Source organism: Cibotium barometz, chromosome 22 (assembly GCF_041138505.1).
Source record: "Cibotium barometz isolate CiBa-2024 chromosome 22, ASM4113850v1, whole genome shotgun sequence".
Classification (NCBI taxonomy): domain Eukaryota; kingdom Viridiplantae; phylum Streptophyta; class Polypodiopsida; order Cyatheales; family Cibotiaceae; genus Cibotium; species Cibotium barometz.
In genome coordinates, this window is record NC_141067.1 from 11,180,144 (window position 1) to 11,198,989 (window position 18,846).

Below are 18,846 nucleotides of genomic sequence, written 5' to 3' on the forward strand. Positions count from 1 at the left end.
AATGTTCTCCACAAACATTAGTATTATGCTATGAAATGGTAAAAATAACTAACTATTAATTTGCTATAAGATATTTAATAAGGTTTGTTTAGTGATGTATATCTTGGAAAAATGAGAGGGAGAATTTCATAATCATAAGGTCACCTTTATTTAATTCTACAAAATGTTCTCCACAAACATAAGATTCGAAGTACAAGAGGTCAAATAACTCCATTTAGAAACTTAAAATTTCTAGATATTCTTGATGTCATAGAAAAATTAAAAGTCTTTTGCAACTTGAAAATATTTGCAAGCCCACATGGAGTCTTTGTTTAAATGTCATCTTTATTGAAGAGGTTACATTCATGAGTTCTCAAATATAAAAGTTTTAGTTTTAAAGGTGAAGCTATGAAAAGAATTTTGAAAAAGATGGACATGCTGCCTTTTTCAAGACACCTCAAAGTAGAAAAAGTATACAAAGATATTGTTTAGTGATTGAAAAAGATGGGAATTTTTTTAAAAGATACTTTAAAGTATAAAAAGTATATAAAGATATTGGTTAGTGATTGAAACACCTTTGAAAAGGAGAGGATGAAGTTCATAATCATAAGGTCATCTAAATTATTTCAACACAATGTTATCCACGAGAATAATTAAACTTCAAAGTATAAGAGGTCAAATATCTCCATGTGCGAACTTAAAGGTTGTAGATATTATTGATGGTAGAAAAGGGTTGTGCAACTTGAAAATCATCATGATGTAAATGCACTATTTGTACTATAATACATATACTCCAAAACCAAGGGGCTAGTTTTGACTACATGCTACTTGAACACTAGAGATATAAACTTTTCCACTTTTTACTCTACAAAGAGACGTCTTTCTTTTAACTATTTTGCAAAGAGAAGTCTTTCTTTCAACTATTCAATTGCTAGAAACAAACGCCTACCGACTTAACAAGGAGGTGGAAGATGCGCTTTTGTTGAATTTTGTTTCAATCATGTAAAGGTGAATCCTTAGTTGATTTCACATGATACCACATTATGAATGCTATCAATAGGCTCATGTGCTTAAATTTTGTTTCAATAAGGTGAGTCACATATTATGAATAATATCAATATGCTCTGTGTAGAGGGAAAACTTTGTGTGTGTGTGTGTGTGTTTTCAAGGTTGGTTATACTGATTTCTAACTTCTTCTAACTAGCTTTTGACAATTTCACACTTTGAAGGTGTATATATTTGGCGATTCCCTTGCATGTAGAGGGAAAACTTTGTTTGTGTGTGAGTTTCCAAGGTAGGTTATACTGATTTCTAACTTGTTCTAACTAGCTTTTGACAATTTCACACTTTGAAGGAGTGTTTATTTGGCAATTCATGTAAAGAAAAGGTATGTATAATCTACACTTTGAAGGTGTGTATAATCTCCACTTTGAAGGTGTGTATATATGGCACTTCATGCAAGGAAAAGGCATGTATAATCTTATCATTGAAGGTGTGTATATATGGCACTTCGTGCAAGAAAAAGGTATGTCCAACCTACACGTGCTCAATAAATGTTTACCTTCATGAATATATGCAAGGAATAAAAGGTTACTAGACTATATAAATAGCAAAATGCAAGTTGAGGTTATGAGAACTAGCCTTATAAATGGGTGGTTTAAATAGCACCAATAAGCACGAGTGGACGGTAAAGTAAGGCTAGATTCACAAGCTTCTAACCGAAAAATTGGACCACCAATCATTAGGAAGTCACAAGGTGACTTTAGGCATGCCCACTAAGAAAAAATGGTTTGTTTGGTTAAAGAATATGGCTAGGTTGGGACTTGAACTCGGGCCTATGGGTCAAAAGAATGCCATGTTAAACTTTGCTCTTAATTAGGCACTACTTCATATTTCTTCAAGAAAAGGGTGTACGGTGGAAGGGTGGAAGCGGTTGAAGATGATACAACACACACGGAAGGGTGGAAGCAGTTGAAGATGATACAACACAAACGGAAGGGTGGAAGCGGTTAAAGATGATACAACACACAAAGAAGGGTGAAAGCAATTAAAGATGACACAACACACATTAAGTAAGAGTCCTACACCATGGAGGGGGGTTAGGACTTGTAACACTTGTTGAATAATTGATTCTAGAAATCCCAAAGTTATCGGCATAGGGCCGATTTCCACGCATTGCAAATTGACAACATGTTGCGAGCTATGTGCCCTTTTTGCAACCCCAAAAAAGCTTTGAAAAGCCATGGAGAGTTTGTTGTTTTGCATTTTATCACCTACGTTTGCTCTAATTTTTCAAAAAATACCAATAATTGGATGAAATACTGAAGAAGATTCTTGTTCAATTTTGTCTTTTCTTTTTCAACAGGTTCACTCAAAAATGTCCCAGACAGTGCAAAAAAAAAAGTTTTTTTCAACCCTTAAAATTAAAGGCAATGCTTAGGCTTAATCGGGATTTAGACTTGAAAATCACTAAATGGTACAAATGCCAGGATTTATAACTAAAATGTGCAAATTTCAACCCTTAAAATTAAAGACAACGTCTAATTCCAACCGGGATTTCTAAATTCGAGCGAGGAAATTATACAAAAAACCAGGTTATGTGAGCCAGGGCTTGGGCTTTTTGACTTTATGACTGGAACCCTGATCACGAGGATCTCTGCCGGCCACGGGAAGAACTAACCGGCAGTCCCCGGTACCCCGGTCGCCCGCCCGCTCCCCTTCCGTCACCCTCTTTCCTTCTGTGCCGAACTCCTCTTCCTTTTTCCCCTCCTCTGCTCAACCGAAAGCTCAGAGAATGGGAATCGTCGTCAATCTCTGCACTCCTGCTTAGCTCGGCTCTGGCTATGGCGTGGTTGCTCTCTTTGTCGTGCTCTGGACCCGGCCCTCTCTCTGCCCAACAGGTTCCTGTGCTAGAATGGATCATCTATGTCCTTTTCTCACCTTGCTCTCACCATGTCCTTCAAGCTGCCTTCCATGTCTTGTTCTTCACCATCTTCACCGTCTCTGTACTCGCCCAAAGGAAGAAAAGCCAGCAGCAGCAGGATGAGCAGAACAGGACCCAATCCGCCAAAGCCGGACCTCTCTTCATCACCACATTTGTCCTCCTATCCCTCATCACCTTGCTCTCTTTTGCCTCATTGGGTTGGCACGTATGGTATGCTTGGGCATCTTCTGGATGGACCCAAATCTCCATTGCAGAGGTGGCCTTCTCGGCTATCCAGGCCCTTGCCTGGACCACATTCACACTGGTGGTGGGACACGAGCTGCCCAAGAGATCGGCAATGCATCCGCAGATTGTCCGGGCATGGTGGTTCATCACCTCTGTCCTCTCCATCTTGCAGTTCTCTTCAGCAATCATCAGAATTGCAGGTTCTGGCTTCTCTTATACCATCTCTCTCAGAGTTGATGATGTTGTTAACATAGTAATTTTCCCAGTCTCTCTTTTCCTCTTGGTGGTTTCTGCCAGAGGCCCAACTGGCCTCAGACAGCCTACAGAAAATGGCCTCTCAGAGCCCTTGCTCAATGAAGATTCAGATGAAAACAAGCATGTTAAGATCACAGGGTACTACACAGCTGGCTTGCTGAGCAAATCCTTCTGGCTATGGCTAAACCCATTGCTTTCGAAAGGGGCCAAAACCACCCTCCAGATCGAGGACGTTCCTGAGCTCTCCCCCGATGACAAAGCCGAAAGACTGTATGCTCTTTTCAAGTCCAATTGGCCAAAGAACAAAACAGATCACCCTGTGAGGGCAGCACTCTTCAGATCCTTCAAATGGCAGTTGGCTTTTACTGCAGCCCTCGCCTTTGTCAAGGCCATATCCATGTATGTTGGGCCTTTGCTCATCCAAAGTTTTGTGGACTTTCTGGAGAGCGATCCGAGGTACTACAGCGAAGGCTACGTGCTCGTCTTTATCCTTTTAGTGGCCAAGTTTGTGGAAGTGTACTCTACCCATCAGTACCAATTCTTATCTCAGAAGCTGGGCATGATGATCAGATCATGCCTCATCACCAGCATCTACAGGAAAGGTCTCAGGCTATCAAGTTCATCCCGGCAATCCCATGGGGCCGGCCGAATTGTCAACTACATGACCGTGGATGTGCAGCAGATCAATGACTCCATTGTCCAGCTACACAACACATGGATGCTACCTCTTCAAATAGTTATAGCTCTCTTCATACTCTACCGCGAGATCGGCATATCAATGTTGGCTGGATTCGCAACAATGCTTGTGTTTGGGGCTATGATCACCAACAACAGCAGGCTCTTGCGTCTCTACTCGTTTCAAGTCATGACCAAGAAGGATGTGAGAATGAAGGCTACTACAGAAGTTCTTAACTACATGAAAAACATCAAGTTGCAAGCCTGGGAAGAGTATTTTCGCAAGAAAGTAGAGGATTGCCGGAAGGCCGAGTACAAGTGTCTGGAAAAATTTCAGTATGCTCTTGCATCCAACATAACTGTGCTCACAGTGTCGACCTCTGTGGTCTCCATTGTCACCTTTGGGACCTGCTTGCTAGTTAACACAGAGCTTACAGCAGCCAAGGTTTTCACAGTGATTTCCACATTCAACATTCTCTCAGAACCCATCAGAACTTTTCCTCAGGCGATTATCTCTGTCTCCCAGGCATTTGTATCACTTGACCGCCTTGACAAGTACATGCTGAGCAATGAACTAGAAGGTTACGTCAACAGAGACCTTCCTAGTGAGCCCGGGTACTCAATCATTGTTGAAGGTGGCCAATTCACATGGGATGAGGAGGTGCCCAGGCCTATTCTCCACGACATCAATTTAATGATACCCCAGGGGCATTTGGTTGCCATTGTCGGAACGGTGGGGGCTGGCAAATCTTCACTACTTGCAGCTCTGCTTGGTGAAATGCCCAAATTGTCTGGCACAGTAAGGTTCTTTCTTTGCCTCCAGTATTTCTTCACTGCAATTTCCAATATTGTAACCGTGGATTGCCTGTATTGCATTGAGCCATATCATCCACAGATCTTTTTCAATCATCTATTTTGAATGTGGCAGGTCCAAGTATATGGTAGAACTGCATATGTTCCTCAAACGGCATGGATTCAGAGTGGTACTGTGGAAGAAAACATATTGTTTGGAATGCCCATGGACTGTTCCAAGTACCAAAGGACCTTAAAGGCATGTGCATTGGAGCAAGACATAGCGCTCTTTGAGTTCGGGGATCAAACAGAGATAGGAGAAAGAGGTATCAATCTCAGTGGTGGTCAAAAACAAAGGGTTCAGCTAGCAAGGGCCGTATATCAAGATTCGGATGTGTACTTCTTAGATGATGTCTTCAGTGCAGTTGATGCTCATACAGGCTCTGCCATATTCAAGGTCTCCCAATCAAGTGCTTTTGATGAATGATGCATCTGTGAATATATGCCGGGTAGGCTACTGAGTGTACTTAATGGTATACATGTTTGTGATTTCACAGGATTGCTTACTTGGAGCCTTGAATAGGAAGACAAGGGTTCTTGTGACACATCAAGTGGAGTTTCTACACAAAGCTGACCTTATCCTGGTATGCACTGTCATGCTCTATATTCATATGACAGACTTGTCTTCCCTAGCTTTAAGAAGATTGACATGTTGAAGTGAGATCTAGGTTACCATAGCAAGTCTGTCATTTCTAGCTCTAAGAAGAATACAGGTGATACAGGCAGGCCATTCCCTGTTGGAAATATTATCATCCATATCCAAATATTTTCTATCTGCTTAAAAGGTTTTAAGCGTTACCATGAGTAACCATAGATGAATGTACCTCTCAGTAGGCGTATCTACATAGTGGAGTAATCAAAGGAGTTGATGGAGATAATTTAGGGATACCAAGAATGTAGGGGAGGTAGAGAGAATCAAGGAAGAAAGAATTGTGGGCCAGTAGAGCGTAATCGGATTGGGTTAGCAACTAATCAAGTTTGTATTCAAACCTAGTTAATTGCTCTCATATCATTCCAAATGTGTGCAAGCTTTCTGAGTGCATCTCCTGCACACTGTCGTGTTCCTCTCAGTGTTTATTCATCACCAATATGCTCTTTTGTTCAACATTGCTACGATGATCAATGAGTACGATCCCCCATAGTCTGCTGTAGCACCTCAATTATCACGATAAATTGATATCAGAGCCCAGTTTTGACATCCTCCTAGGGGGCAATAGAGTGCAGCAACACACAGCGCTTCTGGCCAGACGTGAAATAGCTCGTAGCAAAGGGGAGAGAGTATATAGCAGTGGCAGCAGCAGCAGCAGCACTCGGCATTAATCAGCATCGACAACCTCAGTCACTGTCCGTCATCAGTAAACAAGCTCGTCACCATCATCGTCCACACACAACAAGCCCATCATCGCTCCGGCAAATCGCCTGCAGAAAACAGCTCGTGAGGCATCCAATTAGAGACTGGCCAACTCAATTTTTTCATCTCCGCCCAGCTCTGCCACCTCCGCCTGTGCAGCGCCCAGCTCCACCCAGTCCGTTGGTGGCACCACCGTTTCTGCCCAGCTCAGCTGGCTGTGCAGAGCAGATTTTGGGGTTTTATCTGCACGGTACCTCCTGGAGCCAGAGGTGACATCAAGCTCTCAATCTACAGCAGCAAAGGAAGCTCCATCTTCATCTTAGGGTAATATGCTCATAATCTCTAGCTCAAACCCCTTTGATTTGATAACCTAAAGTGGAATGACTAGCTCTTGGTAGATATTAGAAGACACTAAAGAAATTATCTATCTTTCCTCTGGTTCAGAAGCTTCAATAAATCAACCAGTGAAGTCACAAAAAGTCAGATTTTGTAAAAGGAAGCTTAAACCTAGGAAGAGAGTAGTTTCCCAAGAGAGACAACTTTGATTAAAAAATCTAAAACTGAAGCTGAGTTACATGGCAAACCATGGTACTTTGTCTATGCCAAATATGTTGGTTTAAGTGATTTCCTAGCAACAAATATGCACTTGAACTGGTTTGGATAACCAAGATGAAGACTAATCTATTGTAGTCTCCTTTTAGTGTCAGCCTTACATCTTTTTCTCACTCAGTTTCTTTGTACAAGGCATTAGACACTGTTTGAGAGAGTCTCTCAAGTAATGGGGTTGGGACTGGCACTATCGAGATGCAAAGGTGAGAGACCTGAAGAACTAGTCCCCCACCTCCCTCCTCGTAAGCCATGACAACCTCGGCCTGAGTGGCCCAAGCAACAGTGTCCCATGTAATAGTACGGAAAGAGGCCGTGTCCATAGTGAAGATGCAGAGGATCCGCTACCAAACCTACTCAGGCTTCGGGCAATCCCAAAGAGAATGTCGTTGAGACTTTTGGGGATGGCCACATCTTGGACATGATGTTGCAATGGCCAACCACGTGCCTATTGCCCAACTCCCATGAGCAAGCAACCACCAAACTCATGTGCCAGCAACCACAAAAAGAGAGTGATCATCCGAGGTCGAAAATTTCCCCATAGCCTCTTCTAGAAATCTAAGAGAAATTGCGGTGAGAGGCCTTGGGACTGCCAGCGTCTAGTTGCTGCCGGAGTTCCCTTGACGTTGGGCATCTGGATCCTACGGCTAAGCCGTGCGGTGTATGCAAAAAATGGGGTACTCGGAGTCTCCTCCCTATTTGCAGGATCACACCAAGTCCACCCATAGGCGGGGGAATAGGGTCCGGGATCGGGGTCTTCCATTTCGGAGGAGTGGCACAGTCGTTGTTAAGGCCGAGTCTCGCAGTTAGGCCCCTCTCTTGGGCCACTGGGGCAGCTGTCTGAATGTAAGCCAATCTCTAAGGAACCTAGCAGGGTCCGTGCTCAAAGCTCTTCAAGATACGTGTGGGCGAGCCCCTAACATGTGACCACTAGGTAGACAGATTAGGGGGTTCCAGATCAAGGGCTATCAGAGACGCTCCTCGGAGGCTACTGGGACAGACTGCTGAAGGGCTAGCCTAAGATGATTCCAAGCGCGTAATAAACTGGCTGCAATCTTCCCTCAAAAGGTGGGCTAAAGCCACGAGCCCGCATCTTCGTGAAGATCCATCTAGTGCTCTGCGGCCAAGGGTCCCCCAGACTCGGTGTATGGGCTGAAATCTTGGCCAGGAGGAAATCCTTCCAAGGCTCGCCGTTTGGAAGAAGGCCTCTAACAATCAACTTGCCTAGAAGGGCACATCTCTATATGGTAGGGTCGATGATACCCAAGCCCCCTCTGTCACCTGTGTTGTGGTTGTATGATCACCCTCCAAGCCACCTTGGCCCCGTCACTGCCAGCCCACAGAATGTTGTGGATTAACCGTTGAACCTGACCAATGCAGGCCTGTGAGAAGGCCTAGCAAGAAGTGATATACTACATGTTGGCAAGAAGAACTTGGCTCGCCACCACTATCCGGCTGGCTAAGGAAAGCCTTACTAAACTTCAGTGCAGTAGCTTCTTTCGAATGCTCAGAAGAAGAGGGGCTAACTGCTACTCTAGGGAGATATCGATGCCCACCTGGCATCCAAGATAATGGACTGGAGTGCCCCTCGGGATCCACTGGAAAGCATCAACTAGACGCCAAGTCGGGGCAGGCGAAGAGCCAACTCAAAATCCACATGACTTGTGCCAGTTGATGTGCGCTCTAGATGCTTGACATAAGATCTCTATCGCCTCTGCAATCTTTGAAGGTTCCCCTCGTTTCCTGATAAGTATGCTACTGTGTAGTCTGCGAACTCGGAGTCTAGCAGCTCCTTCTGTGCACAGATGGGGAGATGCAATCCCTGAAGCCCAGTCTTGTGAGGTGAGAGAAAGCTACTCATGGTCTCGGAAATAGAAAGAGATATGGTGCTAGAGGGTATTCCTGCCAGTCCGAACGAGAGGGGAAATCTATCACCTCTAGCTCCTTGAATGAGGATTTAGTTGTGAGAGGCCGAGTAAAGTCCAGAAACACCACGGAGCGGAAATCCCATCTGGCACATGTCCCCTCCATAAAATCCCAATCAACTCTATCATAGGCTTTCTGTAACATGCAGCGGAATTATGCGTAGATGAAAGGATCCTGTCACACAAAGTCTCACACCGCCTTTTGTATCCTGAGTTTCGTGAGTCTTTAGCAATCCACTTTATCACTTCAAACTTTAAGAGATAGAGATCCGTACATAGTATTGGGTCCCAATTACCCACTGAAGGGCCCCCTCCTATTGTTAGGAGTATTTGCTTTATTTCTTTGAAGAGAATGACTGCAAGACTGACTTTGAGACTTCAGAAGACCAAGACTAGGGCTGACTACACACTGCTGTAGAAGCCCAATGATGATCAATCTTGATGCTAATGCACTCTTCCAAGGGGCTGTAGGGAGGCTGCAAATTGAGGCTGAGAGAAGGGCTGAATGGGGACTGTTCTAGGTTGTGAATATGCAAGCGATGAGGGCTGAGTATGCAGGCTGAGATATGCTGCGTTTTCTGCAAGAGAAGGGATGAAGGTAGAAGCTGTGTTTTTCTGCAGTAGATGAGCAGAGAAGTATGTGCTTCAGCCTTTGATGAAGATCTATGCTTGATGATGATCGCTTCTTGATGATCTGATTGGCTGAATGCTTGAATGAAGGAATTGCTAGGTATTTATATTCCTCTAGGGAGGTGGTCGGTTGGCTTCCTATCGCTACACGACTTGAATAAATATGATATATATGGTGATTATAAAGCTTTTAATGTTGCTGACTGGACATAAAGCTGCCGACTGGGCTATAAGCTTATGCAAAGGTTATAATGCTATGGCTAAAGGGTAGTGAGGCTAAGGGAAGGTTCACATGCACATGAGATGAATGGTATGCAATGCAGACCATGACCTAATGCAAATCCTAAGGCTTCTAGATTGACTTCTACATGCATGAATGATTCTCTTCAGTGGGTTAAGGGACTTGACTGACTGATTGACTGACCTTCCATGGCTGAGGAAAGACCTACATAGCTCGTGCTTGACATATCCTGGACTGGGGCTTACAATGGGACCACGACATACGACAAAATCATATCCTAAAGGGTCCTATTGATGTACAATGATGCACTGATGATGATGAGCCATCTTGTCACCATGCACTACAGTGCAAAGCGCATGTGACATTCCCTCTTGCTTAGCTTGGCGGCGGGTTCATGGCTTCCCAGTAGTCCGTCAACAACTGGGGGTACTCTTGAAAGAACTCCTTGTCTAGCCAAACTGCTTCGTGGGTACCTCGATCTGAAAAACAAAGGTCAAGACGCATCCGAAATTCGTTTTCGGCCACAAAATAGTTGTCCTGCAAATGTGTTCTCGCGAAGACAGCTCCTCAATCGGAGTTCATTTGCCGGTGCCTCTTGAAGAGCTCCCGACAAGGGTGTAGTAGCCAATACAAAGGGGGAATAGTAGGTGAAGCTCTTACCCTCGTACCGCTTCCTGTGCTTCTTAGCATAAACCAGGCTATGATACCATGAAAAGATGTAGGGAGGAAGAGAGCTTGAGCTCTTGCAAGCACACACACTCACACAAATTCTAGAAGAGAACACACAAGATGAGAGGCTGAAAATTGTTGTTCTTCTTCACAACAAAAGGGTTCTACCAAAAAATAAGAGAAATACAACATAAGTACTAAAGTACTATGTACATGCGTTCCATAATGTGAACACACTAAGTGAGTGAGCTGGCAAGGTAAGTATGCCATAACTTAATGGTGGACTAGCAGCTGGTGTAGTCCAGCTGTAGAATCACTGGCGAAGATCTATCATGTTAGCATTCTACCAAACACGTTAGTGATATAAGTGGTGGAAACGGTCTTCAAGGCATATCATAACTGTTAGCTCGTGTTGAGTTTGACATCTCAACAATGAGGTAAGGGTTTGGTGGGGCAAGGAAGCACAATATACCCCAATCAACCTAGGTGCAATGAAGAGAACCCAAATATTTACTTTCTCCAAACCCGAACTTGTGCACTCTTGGAATCTAAGTGCTCTACTCTATCCAAGCAATCAATGCACATAGGCGCCAGAAAATTCCAAGTTCCCTAGGCTCTGATACCAGAACACTTGTGCCTATGTGCCATGTTTCAAAGTATCATTGGGGCAGAATAGGGATGCCCCTGTTGACCTATTTTATTTGGCCTAATGTAGATGAGATCAAAGAGTACATTGATAAGGGTGGAAGTGTAGGGTCACGGCTAGCTTAGATGAACATGTTTTTGTTTATGTTGATGATAGATGTCGGATTTTTGAATCTTGTTATGCTGTATTCCTTCTTAAGTTGTATTTCATACTTCCAAGATATTATGCACAAACAGGTCTTTAAAGTTCACACGTGTAGAGAGGAGAGGTTGGTAGAGGTGTATGACTTCCTGCTTCTTCATTTTTTGGACCCAGATCATTGAATCTTTTGCTTTGATTTTCCTCGGCTACATGTACACCACACTACCCCAACATCCTTATATGTAGATGCAGTTTTATGGTGATCACTTTGTGCAGCTATCAAATGCTGGTTTCATCCAAAATTCGGGCTACCTACAGGGACTTATCACGTCACAGAGAATGAGGATCAATATAGATCAGCTTAGTGTCAGATTGCACACGCTAGGGTTGTAGACTGCATTGTATGGATAGCTAAATCCTTAACCCTTTGTGCTTGTGGTTTGGATGCATTATTGTTCATGTGACTGATACCAAATTATCACGTGTGGCAGAGAATGAGGATCAAGATAGGTCAGCTTAGTGTCAGATTGCACAGTGTGGTTTGGATGCATTATTGTTCATGTGAGTGATACCAAATTAACTGACATCAGATAGTTTCGCTTCGTTTTTGGGTGTGTCCATCTATGCAACCAATTTTGCAAATGTGCTTGAAGATTGATGGAATATAAATGTGTCCGTTGATGCAAACAATTTTACCTAAGTGGATGAAGATTGATTGAATGGTATGTGTCCATCCATGCAACGAATAGCACGTATGTTCATGAAGATTGATGGTATGGTATGTGTCCAGACATGCATTCTTTATTGCGTATGTCCATGAAGATTGATGGTATGATTTTCTTTTGTGCATCCATGCAACCAATATTGCATTTGTGCATGAAGACTGATGGTATGATTTGTGATTGCAGGTGGTGCAAGATGGGGTTATACAACAATCAGGAAATTATTCTGATCTCTTAAAAGCCGGTGCCGAGTTCGGGGCATTGGTAGCAGCACATAAGAAAGCTATTGGGGCAGTTAAGGTGGATCCTCAAGAAGAGCTTGTGGACGTGGAGGAGTTTGTACTGGGCACCCCCACTAGTCAATGGAGTGAGACCTTCGATGAGAGTGTGAAACTGCTGACGCGGTCGGGATCGGGCTCGTTTTCGAGCACTCAAGAGAATCTTATGAAGCGCAGAAGCTCAGGCTCCTTCTCATCATCCACTTTGAAAGAAGGGCCAGGAAAGCTTGTTGAAGATGAGAAGAGAGAGTCTGGCAGGGTGGGATGGAATGTATATTGGTTGTATTTGACCAGGGCTTTTGGGCCCTTTTTCATTTTGCTAGTGTTGGCAGTGCAGATCATCTCACAGACCTTTGCCATATGCAGTGATTTTTGGCTTTCTCATGAGACATCGGAGACCTCCTTCAATGCGGGTTTGTTCATACGGGTATATGCCCTGCTGTGTGCAGGGAACTGGCTGTTTGTAGTTTTCCGGGCTGTTCTTATGGCTCTGTTTAGTTTGAAGAGCACCCAGAAATTTTATCTCGACATGCTGAAAAGCATTTTCAGAGCTCCTATGAGCTTTTTTGATACGACACCGACAGGAAGAATACTAACACGAGTAAGGTCCTTCTACAACTTGCACCTCATTTCTTTCAATCTGTGATAGTGTGTTGAACGATCAATTTAATATGTTATGAGTGCACGAGCTGTCCATAACGACGGGTTCATGGTAACCCACAGCATTGCATGTGATGGTATAGTAAGCCATGCATGAGTCGTCCATGGCGATGGATTCATGTTAACCCATAACATTGCATGTATTGACATAGGAAGTCATGTATGAGTTGTCGATGATGATGAATACATGGTGACCCTTAACATTGCTCATTCATGGCATGATAGTAACTGCACTAGAGCACAATGTGCAAGTTGCTAATAGCATGTAATAAACGTTGTTTAGCTTTCTGGCTTACATCACCTTACTTGTGTACAGTCATCGACCGATCAGGCGACCATGGATATTTTGTTGCCTCTTTCTTTTATGCTAGCAATGATGCTCTACTCTGCAACAATAGGTGTTGTGATTGTGACGTGTGTGGTCACGTGGCCAGTAATCTTCATAATATTGCCACTAGGATGGGTTTATATTCGGTATCAAGTAAGTATGCCCTTCTTCCTGTCCCTCCCCCTCTGCGCTTTGGATGAGTTTATGCTCGATTTAGGTAAAGTGGCCTATTATATCATGACAAAACCATTGATTTTGAACAGGCCTTTTACATTAACTCATCAAGAGAGATCACTCGGCTTGACTCAGTCACCAAAGCCCCAGTCATCCACCATTTTACCGAGACCATTGCTGGGTTTATGGTCATCAGAGGATTTAGAAAAGATGACGAGTTCATTGTCACAAATCTAACTCGTGTTAACACCAACCTTAAGATGGATTTCCACTTCAATGCTTCCAATGAATGGCTTGGATTTAGGCTTGAAATTATCGGAGCAATCGTACTTTGTGTTGCAGCCTTTCTACTTGTAATCCTTCCTGAAGGCATCATCACACCATGTGAGTTGGTTTTCTATCCTTCATGCCAAAGCACTTTTTCAAAGGTTATTTACCATCCTGTTCTAACCTTAAAAAGTATACGATTTTTCGCAGCTTTGGCAGCTCTCTCTCTTTCTTATGGGCTATCTTTGAATACCACGTTAGCAGCATCAGTCTTCTTCAGCTGCATGATTGAGAACAAAATGGTTGCAGTGGAGCGTGTTGGGCAATACACAAGGCTGCCAAGCGAGGCCCCATTGGTTATAGAGGGCAGTGTGCCGTACAAAGACTGGCCACGCAGAGGGCACATCAGCATTAGAGACTTGACAGTAAGCACTACACCTTTCTTTCTTTTGAGACATCTTCTTTTTGCAGTAGCGGGGGACTTAATAAAATCACTTCATTAAAGTTAAGCTGGTGGAGGAAGATTTGACCACAATCCATTGGATGTGGTCTTTTTGGATGGTTCCTCAGCATGGTCAAGTCTGCACCCAATGTAAATGGTTGAATTCAGCATGCTGGTTTATTTATGAAGACTTGAACATTAAAGGCGTCTCTTTAGTATAAATAATGACCTACGTCAAACAGGTACATGGCTTTTGGAGCCCAGTTTGAGACAACTAAAAGCCTTCAAACATGATCATGCACAAACATACTATTAAGATCATCAAAGGGGTTGCCAGCAAGCTTCATCCTGAGCACCCTCCCTGAGTTTGAGGCTAGACCTACACCGACCACCCACACTATCCAAATTGGGCATCGTGTACCATGGGAGCACACTATCCACGCTAGAGCTTGGCCATGGCTTGATCCGTGTGCAGATCTCCTAAGACTCTTCCCTACTGGAGACGACTACTCACATAAATAAGCTTGGAGTCGCCTAATAAAAGCAATTAGGCTGCTTTACTCTGAACTCCAATTATCAATACCTAAGCAACAAAGCTAGCCTAATTATGTCATTTGGGCACATAACAACACTGGGCATTGCAACATTCGTAGGCATGTCCAAGCTCATACCCTGTGCTACATGATGGGGTTCTTAGTACATGGCACCATAATAGCAGATGACCAAGTAAAGTAATTCATTGGATGTCAAAGATTTTTTTAATGAAAGTTACCGCTGCTATTGATCTCTTAACAAGAAGTTTTGATGGTCTATGCAGGCCCGATATCAGCCAACGATGCCCTTGGTCCTCAAAGGGATCAGTCTAGACATTGTTGGTGGACAGAAGATAGGTGTGGTTGGCAGAACCGGAAGTGGAAAATCAACACTGATTCAAGTGCTGTTTCGAATTGTTGAGCCGGCTGGTGGGTCCATTTTGTTTGATGAGGTAGACATTACGTCTGTCGGGCTCCACGATTTAAGATCAAGACTGGGCATTATTCCACAGGACCCAGTGTTATTTGAAGGCACCATAAGGACAAACATGGACCCCTTGAGTGTTCATACAGACGATGAGATATGGGAGGTAAGTTTTCTACATGCCTTTGATGTAGTCCTTGGTTAGAACTATGTTGTCTTCTTTGCCCTTGTTTAATAATCTTCTTTGCATATATCATAGAAGATGGGCAGCTGATATGATGTATTAAACTCTCAGGGACTACGAAAATGCCAGCTGGCAGACATTGTGGAGGGAAGAATTGACAAGCTGGATGCAACAGGTGAGAATTCCCTCTTCAGTTCTTCTCTTTGTGAAATGCTGGTATAGTGGTTCACATGTAGGGCTCTCAATTGAGAGGCCCGCTCAAGCCCCATTCCTTGCACTTTGCTGCCATGGTCTGTTGGCTTGAAAGATTCATCTCATCTCAAGGCATTTTCAAGTTGAACGCATAGAAAATGTATGTTACACATTGTGATGGTTTTATTGATTGATATATGCAATGCAGTTGTCGACAATGGGGAGAACTGGAGTGTGGGACAGAGGCAGCTGCTATGTTTAGGGCGGGCGCTCTTGAAAAAGAGCCACATTTTGTTCCTAGATGAAGCCACCGCGTCTGTGGATACCCAGACAGATGCGGTGCTGCAGAAGATCATCAGGGAGGAGTTCCAGACGAGTACAGTCGTTAGCATTGCCCATAGGATACCCACTGTGATGGACTGTGACATGGTCATGGTTCTGGAAGCAGGTATGAACCATGTGTCATATGCATGCCAAGCATCAGGGGCATTAGATGAGAGGTCATGCGCATGCATGCGTGCACACACATGTATGCATTGACGGTCATGTTACTGACCTTTTTTTCTGTCTTGCAGGTTTGCTGAAGGAGTACGATAGCCCAAAAAAGCTGCTAGAGCATCATCCCTCAACACTTTTTGCGTCTCTGGTTCGCGAGTATACCACGCGATCGCAAGGCTGATGTTGTGGCTTCTGAAGAAGTGGTGGTTCCTTTTATGATTCTCCAGAATGGAGCAAGCAATGAAGAGCATAGGCAGTTTTGCAGCACTCAGTTTTCTGCATGTGCTAACATGCTAGGATTCTACATGGCCAGGAGGTCGTAGCTCGAGGAGGTGTTTCACAACGGGAGATTAGTGAGTATGATCAACAGTCATCTTAATTCTTTGTACTTTACCAATCCTTCCCTCTTAAAGTCCATATTAGGGAATTTGAAAAAATCCCTACATTTTTGGAAAAAAAATGAAATTAACATCTTTAAATTAATTTTTGGTAATTTCATTAAATTTGAAAGAGAGTGTTGTTACTCAAGGTTGATAATAACACATATGGGGTGTTTACAAAACACCGTTTAAGCTACAATGTAGCCAAGAAATTATCCATAAAATTTGAAAGAAAAGAAAAAGAAAAAAAACAATCAAATTTTAAATTTTATGAAGAATACGCACTAACTCATAAATAAAAAGTGACCAACGTAGATCCAACTAGTACTCTAATAATCTAAAGTCATTGGCCTTCATCACAGTCTACTCTCTTTTGTCTTAGTACATACATTTGTTGGAATCTTAATCTTTTGTGACACTTTTTGCTCCTTAGTGATCTACGTAAAAACTATTGTGTTTGATAGTTTCCAACACACAAGTTTTTTTTTTGCTACACATCTAGAATTTGTTCTAATAATTTCTATAAATCTGAACATCACTAATATTTTTTTTTGGTGTATATTATATTAAAATTTTCTCGTAGTTTTGAGATGTTTTATTGACATCTATGTTACTCTGAGCTACACCCAACCATATAGGATATATTGGTTTTGATGGTCGAATAAGAACGTTTCCTTTTTTAACATTAATCATAGGTTGAAAAGCTTGCTTCGGCCTTTTACTTTGTGGTTTGTAATAGTGATCATCAAATTTCTCTAATCTTAAGAATTCATCATCAATGTCAATAGTTATATATCATCCATATGTGTGCTTAGAGTTCTTGGCTAAAAGTTTTGATAAAAGCCTCTATCTTGGACACTTGGTCTCTCTAGTGCTTGAATCATGGTCTCCCAATACTCAATCATTGGATTGATGTACAAGGTGAAAGCTGCATCAGATCTTTGAATATCAGCTCATCTTTTTTAACATCATGTGTAATTTTTAATTCCTTTTGTCACCTTTAAGTAATCTTTAATGTACTCAAACATTAGAACAACACATGGAACCTTTGTCGATAGTATTGTGTTACCATCACTATCTCCTTCATAATTCAATACCACCATCCTTGTTAAGCTCACCCTAATGTGTCGCGGGAAGTTACCGATCCATTGAGCTCAAGCTATGCTCAAGAGCTAGCTACTCGTCATCGCTATCCTTCCGCACCTCGTCGTCGCACTGAGGCGGTTGCTAATTCAACGGCGGGTGGTGTAACCTCTCTTGTGAAGATCGTATAGGATCTTTGCAAGACGATCGTGGTGATAGCCTAATTACTCAAGCTAGAGGGAAGCATGAGAGAACAAGTGATTAGCATTAATCACTCTCAAATCCTAACTCTAAGCATACCGCACATGCTAGATTAGAGTTGCAAGAAAGAGGAAGAGAGAACACTCCACTTCTATTGCACAAATGGGAGAACGAGTTACAGATAAAAGAAATCGACTTTTATAGTTTCAAGCCTTTTTCTACTAGGCCGCTCTCGGGAGTGAGTGACTCGAGGCGTCTAAACATAATTACAAGGCTTTTCTCTATGGTTTGGCCAACTGACCGTGATCCTCTTGTTTGTTCTTCGAAGCTCAAGACTTGAGAGTGTCTTTAGGGCATTTCTCTCATCAAATGACAGGTTTTACAATATAGTTCAGGCGTCCATGGCATAAGCGTGTGGATATAGTTGTCGTATGAATGTGTTAACCAGATGTGGCTAACATACTACGCTGGGAAGTGTCGCACTTGGTTGGTTCTCTTGTCTCTCTGGAAATGAGAGGGGGTGGGGAGGGTTAGTAAGATGGAAAGAAGTTAGTGGCGATTAAGTATCCATCTAGTTATATGGGCCCTTATGAAAATTGCTTTCTTGTATGTACCCAATGGTACTCTTTATTGTGTTTTTGTTGTTTTTCTTTTTTGTCGTCTTTGTAGCTGAATATCCTCTTGAGAGGAGTCATAGTACTTGAATGAGTAGACTAGAACGGAATACCTAATGACCAGTATCAAATTGATAGGTGGTGGCGTGAATGAGGGGTTAGTAAAACAACGGTGTTAGTAAGCAAGTGGTAAGGGGGGAATTCCGGAGGGACAAGGAGATAACTCGCATGGTTACTGCCTCTTCGAGATGCTGTATTTCAATGGCGATGTACATGTAGCTATATCGTCTTCATCAAGACACCTTAAATGATATCTTGGCTCCCATGTGGGTGTTGATTTATTGGGGGTCAATTTTCTCTCTTTTTCTTGTAGTGGTTTGTTTTCTTCTGTCGTTGTAGCTCATGGGAATGGGATCTTGTGTTGATAAGAGTGGTAGGTGACGGCGAGGATCCATAGGTGTTGAGCGGAAGAAGAAGTTATGGGTAGAATTGATTAGGCATGAAGCACAACTATTTGGGCGAAGTGGGGGTGATTAAGAAGATCCAGGGGATGGGTTTTACCATTGACCAAGCTTGAGCCCACCATGGTCCCCCCATCCAGAGATGTACTTGGATGGCTGTTGAGATGATGAGCTTTGTGCGGTGTGTGTGCATTGACAGAGCCCAATGAGAATTGAAGGTGTTGTGCATGGGCGAGGGCAAAAGGTGTGCACGTGGTCCTAATCAC

The 18,846-nt window shown here is 43.0% G+C and overlaps 1 protein-coding gene across 1 annotated transcript; it reads left to right on the forward strand.

Moving 5' to 3' along the window:
- The first annotated feature begins 2,607 nt into the window (after positions 1 to 2,607).
- Positions 2,608 to 16,351, forward strand: LOC147626270 (ABC transporter C family member 14-like). Its single transcript, XM_086816409.1, has 11 exons — positions 2,608 to 4,877; positions 5,007 to 5,327; positions 5,428 to 5,514; positions 12,048 to 12,740; positions 13,116 to 13,280; positions 13,391 to 13,685; positions 13,779 to 13,993; positions 14,828 to 15,133; positions 15,263 to 15,326; positions 15,552 to 15,791; positions 15,919 to 16,351. The coding sequence occupies exons 1-11, from the start codon at positions 2,823 to 2,825 to the stop codon at positions 16,020 to 16,022; spliced, it is 4,545 nt and encodes a 1,514-aa protein (XP_086672535.1). The 5' UTR covers positions 2,608 to 2,822; the 3' UTR covers positions 16,023 to 16,351.
- The last annotated feature ends 2,495 nt before the right edge of the window (positions 16,352 to 18,846 follow it).